Below are 10,547 nucleotides of genomic sequence, written 5' to 3'. Positions count from 1 at the left end.
TGGGGAGGAAAAAAAAAAGAGTAAAGACAACAGCTAGCAAATTAATCAGCCTACATTGTGGCAAAGTCCTTTGAACCAAAATCTCTTAAAATCTCTCCAGAGAGACAGGGGAAAAAATTAAACGGACAGTGAAAAACACAACTAGCAAACTAAATTTTCGCAAGACTTGCGTCACTTTCGACTGTAGCTGTATCCCCTCTTTGGCCACAACCCCTTAAAGCTGCAGTAGGTAACTTTTGTAAAAATATATTTTTTACATATTTATTAAACCTGTCATTATGTCCTGACAGTAGAATATGAGACAGATAATCTGTGAAAAAATCAAGCTCCTCTGGCTCCTCCCAGTGGTCCTATTGCCATTTGCAGAAATACATCGCTCCCGGTAAGAAACAACCAATCAGAGCTGCGGTCCGTAACTTTGTTTGTGTTCAAAATGTAGAAAAATGTATATAATAAGCGAGTACACTATTTTCCAAACCGTGTTTTTAGCTTGTCCTGAATCACTAGGGTGCACCTATAATAAGTGTTTATATTCGGACTATTTTAGATTTCTTCGGGGCACCGCGGCGGAGTAACCCAGTACCTTTGTGATTCTTCATAGACATAAACAGAGAGAAGTAGTTCCGGCTACGATGTTCTTCCGCAAGACGCAAGCAGTTCTGTTTATTAACCGCTAGAGCGTCAAAAGTTACCTACCGCAGCTTTAAAGGTGACTGCAAGGATAAAGTTCAGTTTGTCGTTCCGTTTGTGTTGTTATTGTTAGTTGTGTACTCATCATATTATTCAGTCTATTATTGAAGGGATGTTTACCTTTTTCAGTAATTGCATTTTTGCCCATTCATTTACATGACTATGGCATTTTGGAAAACACAAACTTTTGAAAACAGGTTTCAAAGTGCACATTTTTGAAAACAATATTGTCTTGAAAAATCATGTATTTGTGGAAAAGGTTATGCAATTCACAAGCGCCAACTACTGGCCTGGCATGTATAATACGGCATTTTATTTGTTTGTTGTGGATCCATGTGAATGGGGATTGTTTTGACAACATCGTCATCTGTATGCAAATCCTTTTATACTTTTTATTATCATTGTGCTGTAAACGTTATTGTGCTTGCTATGAATGGAACTTAAGGCAAATCAGAATGTCAAAGGACAAACTTACTTACAAGAGCCGAGCCTCCCAAATTCACTTAGGCTGAGATGTGAAGTGTTTGATGGGTCAGTGTTCACTGTAAAAAGTTTCCTTGTAAATTAACGGTAATATACTGGCAGCAGGGTTTTCAGCAGTGTACCATAATTTTACAGTTTTAGTACTGTATTCTGAATTACGGCTTTTTGTAAATTAACGGTAATATACTGGCAGCACGATATGCAGCAGTGTACCGTAAATTTGACAGTTTTATTACCGTATTCTGAGTTACGGCTTTTTTGTAAATTAACGGTAATATACTGGCAGCAGGGTATGCAGCAGTGTACTGTAATTTTACAGTTTTATTACTGTATTCTGAGTTACGTCTTTTTGGTAAATTAACGGTAATATACTGGCAGCAGGGTTTCCAGCAGCATACTGTAATTTTACAGTTTTATTACTGTATTATGAATTACATCTTTTTGGTAAATTAACGGTGATATACTGACAGCAGGGTTTCCAGCAGTGTACCATAATTTTAGTTTTGTTACTGTATTCTGAATTACAGCTTTTTTGTAATTTTACAGTAAAATGCTGTCAGCAGGGTTTCCAGCAGTTCTCTGTAATTTTACAGTTTTATTACTTTATTCTAGAATGTACAGTTAGCAGCCGACCCCTGTGCAACCCTTGGCCGAACCACACCACATACAGGCCTGTGAGTGATTACGCAATTTCACACACACATATACACACATTCAATCAGCTCCTCTAATCAGGACCTAACCACAAGAAAGGCCAACCAGGGGTCGTTAGGTACCTTTTCTGATGACATCATCAGGTTGCCGCTGGTAACCGGAGCTGGACCGGCTCTGGTGGTGCTACAGGAGCCGTATATCACAGAGTTTCCCAATAACCGACTGTTCAGAGAACAGCCATTTGTCAAATGAAAGACCTAGCAGTGTAGACTGTGTGTGTGCGTGTGTGTGTGTGTGGATATATGTGTGTGTACACACACCCAACCCGGGCTCAGATATAAACACAAGTAATCTGTAGAGGTAGATTTAGCAGTGACATGGCAGTCAATCAGACCTCCGTCTACATGTCAGCCTGACAGTTTAACAGTTCATGGGAGATTTATTAGACACGGGTCAGATCAAATAATATATCCCCAGTCTGCTCTTGTTTAGAATGACTTAGCTCTATTGATTAGACTCTCAGCCGTGAGGCCCCTTCTGACATGGGCAGAACTCACAGGAAACATTTCTTAAAGGAATAGTTCAGCAAAACAAAATTAATCCTGTCATGACTTTTACTCTCATGTCATTCCAAAATTGGTATGAGAACACATACAGCTTTTTACATACAAAAATATCAAATATCAGTAAAAGTTTAAAAAGGACCAAAAACACCACAACAGCACTACAAAAGTGGTCCAGTTTTTATATGCAAAGTATTTTTGCTGTTCAAAAATGAAGATAAACATGAAAAGGAAAGAAGATAATGAGTTTTGGAATGACATGAGGATGAATAAATAAATAAAAACAAGATTACAATAAATAAATAGATTAAAATAAGTAAACAAATAGATACAATTAAAACAATTAAATTATAAATTAGTTTTAAATGAAAAAACAAATAAACAATGGAATTAGATAAAAATGAATAAATATATACATTTAACAGTATAGTATTGTGAGTAAAAAAACTTAATAGCCTTAATATAAAATAAATATGAAAAGGTCCAAAAAACGAAAAGAAAGAAAATTTACAATACAAGTTTATATAAAACTGTTTAAAAAGTGTAAAAAATAAATAAATAAAATTAAGAATAAATAGTAATTAGATAAAATTAAATAAATAAATAATTTGATTAAAATAGGTAAATAAATACAAATTATAAATAAATTATTTAAAAATAAATAATAGACAATTTTATAAATCAATAATACATCTAACAGTACAGTTTTATAATAAACAGAAAAAAAACTTAATGGAAACTAAAAATTTTCTGAATAATATATTAAATTGATGGCAATTCATTTTGAAATAAATGGGGTCTTTTATGCATAAAACAAATATATAGCTTCCTTTTACATAGGATTGGAATCCCTGGCAAAAGGTTGATAAAAGTATTCAGGGGTCTGTGGCATCTTGAAAAATCCTTTCTTAATGATGCAAGGCAAAAAAATTGTGACGCCCAGTTTGAACAGTAATTTGTTTCATGTTAAGGTTACTGATTAACGAATCGTCAAACTTTCTGTTAACAAAATAGCTTGGTATGACATCAAACGGATGTGCATTTCCACTTAACCTCTGAGAGGTCGATCACATGCGCCTTTAAATCTATGTCCAGCTCCAGCAGCTATTTCCTGTGTTACGTTACCCTGAAATAACACTGAAGCTTTGCAGTGCTGCAGTCGCAAAGCATTGCAAGAAACCAAAAAAATACACATAAAAATACATGACTGAGTGGACACATGCTGACATTTATACAATGTAATCACTCCGTAAGTACAATAGGACAAAGGAACTGACAAGCTGAGATCACTATCAAGCATTATTTGGACACAGCTCATTTCAGAAAAGTGCACACACATAATGTGCTCTGATTGCAGACAGTGACCTGCGCTAACACAGACACACACAGCTCCAGACTTCTGTCAGTGCGTGGTGATGAATACCTACAGCAAGAGATCAGAAAAGACAAATAGAGCACGCTGGATTCAGTCCACAATTTTCTCCCAAGTGGAATCACAGAACATTGGCTTACAACCATTTAAAAAAACATAAGTTTGGTATGAAAACAATAGTTTTGCCCAAATATCATAGTTCGGTTATTGTCGCTATGTGAAAATCATAAATTAGTCAAGGATCAGTATCTCCCTCATGGGTTCAGGTTATTATTGTCATATTTTTGATGACAGTGGTTTCTAATAGATTTATACAGTCGTGACGTCAAGACCCATTAAATTAATACACCATGAGTTGTCTTGAGATCTTCCTTTGGGTTTTAAAAACAGGTCAATTCATAACTGAAATAACATCAGCAGTAAACATAACTTGACAGTACTTGGGCGTTTTGATGTACTACACACATTCACATCCCAAAAATCATTATTATATAATTATTATTATATATTATATAATTAACCTACATCTCATGTAATGTGACTACAAACATATGTTTTTAAAAATGTTTTTAGTATAGTATGTGTAGTTTATATTGTTTACCACAGATCTTATTTTACACATAAATGTACAGTTGCCTACTGTATGAAGTATCTTATTTTTTTTGCCTTAAAGTAGGCTAATGAATATTTCAGTAAAATATTATGTGCAAAAAATGTAAACGGTGTAGTGATGTATTAAGTACAGGTTATACACAATGTAGCCTCCTGCTTTCAATGGAAAACAACTAAAGGTTATTTGCTAAATCTTGCCATTAGTCTCGAAAACTATAGTTTGTCCAAAAAAAGTCATTAGTGATTTTTTTTTTTTTTTTGGAAAGACGTTGATAAAGGGACATCTATAAGTTGCTAAATCTATTACCAAAATGGCTAAACTGGCAACACTGCGGACACAGAAATTACTTTCTACCCAATCATGTGTCTGTTGGTCAAGTCGGAGAATTCATCTGAACCTGTTGCGAAATCTGCTTAAAGAGAAACTTTGCCCAGATCACATGAATTCCTATGGAATAACTTGAAATAGTCCACTGAAATTCACTGAACAACAATAAATGCGACTAAACAATAAATATAAATAAAGGCTAGCTACAGTAGCCTACTTGGCAGAAGAGTTATTTATTCATATTATTATTAGTATTATTAACATCATCAATTATTTCTTTGATGTTGTTGCATCTTAAAATGCACATTTTAAAGTACATTTTAGAATTAAATTCACTTGAAACAACCGCTCTGCATTCGCTAAATGTGCCTAAACCTTTTTTTTTTTTTCAGCGTATGCGCAGCAGCTACGCACACACGACGTCCTCGAGCACGTTTCCGCAATGAATCCTGGGAGGAACTGCGTGTTTTGGCGGAATGTTTGAACAATTTATACACATCCAGGCTCACGATGGCAGCGAAAAGCACAAATAATATAAGACCAACTCGGTGGTATATCAACTGAAAACATTCTGTAAAGCTCAACGAGATGGAGGGCAAAGGCAGTCAGGAACAGCACGAACGGAGTGAAGTCGCCAAACTGACGCAGATGAAGTCGAAAGTAAACAGACTGAGACGCAGCCCGAGAGCAGCGACGCTAAACGCCGCACAGATCCGCGACACGGGTAACACATCACCCCAAAAACACACAGAAACCTGCCTCTGGCTCCTCTGAAGTACCTCACTCAGTCATGGCCAGTTTGAACGCTCATACTTATTGTTTGAACGCTATATTGCTTTTATGTAAAGGATTTTGTTTAGTAAAATACAATGTGTTTACATTTAAGAAAGTTAAGAGCATTTTAATAAAATCAGTGAGACCCTGGAGCACAAAACCAGTCATAAGGGTCTATTTTTTTATTGAGATTCAAACATTATCTGAAAACTGAATTGTTAGGATCGGTTAGTATTTGGCCAAGATGCAACTATTTAAAAAAAATTCTGGAATCTGAGGATGCAAAAAAATATTGAGAAGATCACTTTTAAAAATGTCCAAATTAATTCTTAGCAATGCATATTACTAATAAAAAATTTAGTTTTGATATATTTATGGTAGGGAATTTACTAAATATCTTTGTGGAGCAATAACTTTATTATCCTAATTATTTTTGGCATAAGAGAAAAATCGATAATTTTGACCCATACAATATATTGTTGGCTATTGCCACAAATACACCCGTCCTACTTATGACTGCTTTTGTGCTCCAGGGTAATTTACATTATTTTAATTGAACCTTATTTTGATATTTGATCAAATATCATAAAAGAGAAAGGATAACATAATAGTAAAAGAAAGTTAAGAACATTATAATAAAATAGTAGTGCAAACTTTAGGAAAAATGCTCTGGCTGGTCTCAGGCTTGACCTCAATTTGATGATTTACATTATTGTAATTGAACCATCTTTTGACATCTGATCAAATATCATGAAAAAAGGCAAGGATAGCATAATATGAAAGTCCCACATGTAAAATGAAGTTTGTAATATGAAGTTTTCTGTTTCTGCATCAAGTAATTAATGTTTAGAACCGTCAGATGCTGTATTAAAGCAGGTGTTTTTGAACTGCATGTGTTTTGTGGCAGAGTTCAAAACTCCGACTCGTCCAGCGAGAGGCCAGTTCAGGAGACTGATACCTGACGACTCGCCCAGCAATGATCCGGATTTTCATCAAGATATTATATGGGATACGACATCTCCATCACCCATTCGACATGGTATGCATGTCTATTAGACTTGTGCATTTCTTCTTTAAATGTGCAGTATCTAAGTATGACAGATGCATATATCTTTTCAGGTCGTGGACAGAGGAGGGCTGCACATGTCAGGGCAGTGGATATATCGGACATTGCCAATCGGATCGCACCAAAGGTTTGCTCGAGGAACATAAACTACCACTATGCAAGTGTTTTCAGTTCAAAATGAGTTGATTGTTGATGTCAAATGCTGTATTGTGTTTATAGAATGGAAGACTAGAAGAAGCGGATTCGTCTTTAATGCAGTGGATTGGGGACAGTGCCATTCCCTGCACACCAGAAGTACAGCAGCCCAAGTCAAGCCCATGGCGACAAAGTAAAGGAATCTTTAGACACCTCACGATTCGATCAGATTCCAACTCTACTTTTTGAAAATAATAATAAATATTTAATTTATGCTGTGTTATTTCATTGCTCAATCTGAGGGTGCAAAAAAAATTTAAATACTCAGAAAATCGCCTTTGAAGTTGTCCACATTTATTCTTAGCAATGCATATTACTAATCAAAACTTAAGTTTTGATATATTTACAGTAGTAAATTTGCTAAATATCTTCATGGAACATGATCTTTACTTAATATCCTAACGATTTTTGGCACAAAAGAAAAATAGATAATTTTGACCCATGCAGTGTTTTTTTTTTTCGGTTATTGCTAAAAATAGTCCCCTTAGTGACTTAAGACTGGTTTTGTGCTCCAGGGTCACATTTAATTAAAAGCACCTACAGTATATAATCAGAAATTAGTAAATGAATGAACCCATATAAATGTCTATCACCATGTGTATGCATTTAGTCTCTGTTCTTCTCTGTCTGTTGCAGACAGAGCACTGTGGAAGATCTAATGCGGCTGGCGAAGCAGTTTGACTTCAACATGAGGCAAGATGAAGCTCAAGAACCGAACTCAGATGCACCGGGTTCAAAACAATCTGAGGAACAAGAGCCGCCACATGACGAGCGATTCACAGAAGCCCACAGCAGCTCTGCTCTAAAGCCCAGTGACGAGAAGCCTGCTGAAGAAAGGGGACTTCATCAGGAGATGGACGATGATCTTGATTTCCTTTTTGACGGGCCGACTCAGCGCCTCAGCGGGCGTCTCAGTCAGGCGTCAGATTGTCGTACTCAGGATGTTCCTGAGAGAAATCTCAGCAGTGTGAAAAGCAGCGTTTCACAAAAACGTTCTACGGTTACAGCGGCAGAAAACCATGGCAGTAAACAAGTGAACAAGGCTGATGATTTTGATGACGACTGGAGCAGTGACGGTTTACTCGATGACTCGTTGCTTTTGGAGATGACGCAAAACCCAGATCTGTTTGCTGCACCGAAGTACAGTTCAACTCAAAGACAAACTCATGAGAATCAAAATGCTTTCGGTGCAATGACAAACCAAAAACAAGCAGCTAAAACTGATGTTAAATGTGGCACATTTCAAGGGCAACAGACAAAAAGTGAGCAAAGTTTTCAGCAGGTGTCTCGAATACAGGCCAAGCCAAGAATTGGAAATCGCATGGAAAATAATTGCACAAATCAGGTTTTTCCCACGTGTAAAGCATTGTCAGTTCCTCCAAGTAGCTTCAGTGGCAAACAGAATCAGCACAAGACACAAGAAACACCGCTTCAGGTTATTCAAAATACATCCGAGCTCAATGCGGTTTCCTCAACGCATCATTTCCACCCAAACACCGAAGGGACGCTGCCACCCACCGGCCTCAGTACTATAAACCCTCCTCATTCAAATCCTCCCAGCATGCACCAGCATCCAAACTCTAGAGGCGTTAAACAACAAGGAGAAAATGGCTTTATTGATGTTTTAGATGAAGACCTGGACTCTTTTTTTGCGTCTGATGACATCTGGGATGACGGAGTGGAGGACGATGATCTGTTTTGTGAGGCGTGTGATAATCTTGAGGAGTTATCTGGCAGCACCACAAACAACCAGCAAAACACCGCAAAAGCATTACAAAACACCGCTGAAGCAGCCAGTCAGCAAACAGTGTTCGCTCATCCTTATGCACCCAAAAAACCATCCGCCAATGTTTCCACGTCCAGTGCAAACACATCAGTGTCTCTGTACGGTCAGAGAGCTCACGCGGTGAACTCTGGGCCTGCAGGACTCGGCTCTAATGTGTCATGTGATGCAACGAGACCATCTGGCCCCTCAAGTAATGGAGCGTATAAATTCAAACAGGTGAGAAGCTCGTCTGTGGTGGGACCGGGCACCTGTGCTGTCCCCCAAACACAGCAGGGTCACGAGAGGGGCGTGCTGGCCGTCCTCCAATCAGATGTGAGAACAGCAGACCGTCATCAGTTCAAAAAGCCATACAGTGACTCGTTCTGGTCCACTGCCAAAGGTACAGTAAATGTCACATGCTCTTTGCTTTATTGAACTGTATATAACTTTAATTGAACACAGGCTAAATAATCATAGTGACCATATCATGCATAATATACACTTCCATTGAAAAGTTTGCTTTTTTTTAACAGTAATATTGTGGAATATTATTTAAAAAGAAATTCTATTTGAGTCTATTTTAAAATGTATTCCTGTGAGTTTTCAGCATCGTTACTCCAGTCTTCAGTGTCAAGTGATCCTTCAGAAATCATTCTGATTTGATGTTCAAAAACAGAAATATAATTTTTCTAAAATATAAAAATAAAAAAAAGTGTTTTTGTGTAGATGTGTGTAACTCTGGAGCCGTGAGGTGCAGTGATGCCGAGATCGAGAGGAAGAAGCAGCAGGCTGTGGAGAGGCGGAGACTCCGGATGCTGACCAATCAGAACCTCAGAGCTCCTTTCTGATTCACTGTTGCTTTGGAGATGCAGAACAAAAACAGGTATAGGTGTATATAAATAATTACAGTGTGTCTACACCACAACAGTCACTATTCCCATTATAATCTTTGGGTTTATGGATTATAATGGGAGAGATCTAGTTTTCCGCATCATGCCGCTTGTTTGTGGACCAAAGCTCTTTAGGAACAATGTAAGGTCATTCGTATCTGTACAACATTTGACTGGTCAAAAAACAAATGTTAACCCGAGGTCACATGATTAGTGTTATGCCTGTTTAGGCAACAGAGAGCAGATCCTAGATCAACACTTCTCACCAGATCCTCATTTGTCATTACAAAAAAAACACTTTTCTCCACCTCTCATGCAGATTGTATGATAAATTGTATAATAAATATTTTCCTTCAGTTTGTTTAAAAAGTGTAATGTTCACATTGCTTAAAGTAAATCACTCTCGTTCATTTTATTTTCTTCATTTATGATGATGTAGAAGACATTTTACAAGCTGTGGTTGGTTGGTTTTATTGTTTTTGTCCTTTTATGAGTCTAAAAGAAGAAGCCCAGAATATTAAAGTGACCTAAAGTGAGTCATGTATATATGTATTTATTGAGATGGAATTGTCATTGTAGTAATTAAGGCAATAATAAATAACTTTAATAAAAAATACTCTGGATTTTTCATCTAACAGAATTGTATCTAAGTTTCAAGCATTAAATCGAGAGCTGCAGACTATGACCATACTGAATCTTATAATGCGTTTCGTGTACAAAATATCTTCATGGAACATGATCTTTACTTAATATCCTAATGATTTTTGGCATAAAAGAAAAGTTGACAATTTTGACCCATTATACAATGTATTTTTGGCTATTGCTACAATATACTTGTTTCTTCATCAGAACAGATTTTTCATTACATCACTTGCTCACCACCAATGGATCCTCTGCAGTGAATGGGTGCCGTCAGAATGAGAGCTGATAAAAACATCACAGTAATCCACATGACCATCAGTTAACATCTTGCAAAGCTGACTGAAACAAATCCATTAAGAAATTTTAACTTTTAAACTGTCGCTTCAGTCCTAAAAGTCCTAAAAAAGTCTCCAAATCTGAATCAGGAGAGAAATATGCACACATAAAGCCCTGTTTATAAGCAGAAACTGGTTCTAAGCGAATGGGTCATTCCTGGTATGCGGTAACATTTTG

At 36.8% G+C, this 10,547-nt stretch overlaps 1 protein-coding gene across 2 annotated transcripts; it reads left to right on the top strand.

Annotated features, from left to right (window-relative positions):
• The first annotated feature begins 5,154 nt into the window (after positions 1-5,154).
• On the top strand, positions 5,155-9,695 carry LOC113044094 (ewing's tumor-associated antigen 1-like). 2 transcript variants are annotated; one of them, XM_026203709.1, is made up of 6 exons: positions 5,155-5,426; positions 6,384-6,515; positions 6,596-6,669; positions 6,762-6,850; positions 7,374-8,902; positions 9,229-9,695. In XM_026203709.1, the coding sequence occupies exons 1-6, from the start codon at positions 5,291-5,293 to the stop codon at positions 9,348-9,350; spliced, it is 2,082 nt and encodes a 693-aa protein (XP_026059494.1). In that variant the 5' UTR covers positions 5,155-5,290; the 3' UTR covers positions 9,351-9,695. The 2 variants fall into 2 exon arrangements, with proteins under 2 accessions (XP_026059494.1, XP_026059493.1); XM_026203708.1 differs by lacking the exon at positions 5,155-5,426 and having other exon boundaries at positions 6,392-6,515; positions 6,762-6,870.
• Positions 9,696-10,547: the final 852 nt, after the last annotated feature.

This window comes from Carassius auratus, chromosome 26 (genome assembly GCF_003368295.1).
Source record: "Carassius auratus strain Wakin chromosome 26, ASM336829v1, whole genome shotgun sequence".
Taxonomy (NCBI): Eukaryota; Metazoa; Chordata; class Actinopteri; order Cypriniformes; family Cyprinidae; genus Carassius; species Carassius auratus.
This window is presented reverse-complemented; position numbering and strand designations above follow the sequence as displayed.

Bases quoted from the DNA above. Each gene is read 5' to 3' on its own strand.
- LOC113044094 (XM_026203709.1), top strand. From the start codon at position 5,291: ATGGAGGGCAAAGGCAGTCAGGAACAGCACGAACGGAGTGAAGTCGCC. The intron at 6,516-6,595 runs GTATGCATGTCT...ATATCTTTTCAG, and splicing joins TCCATCACCCATTCGACATG to GTCGTGGACAGAGGAGGGCT. The intron at 6,851-7,373 runs GTCAAGCCCATG...TGTCTGTTGCAG, and splicing joins CCAGAAGTACAGCAGCCCAA to ACAGAGCACTGTGGAAGATC.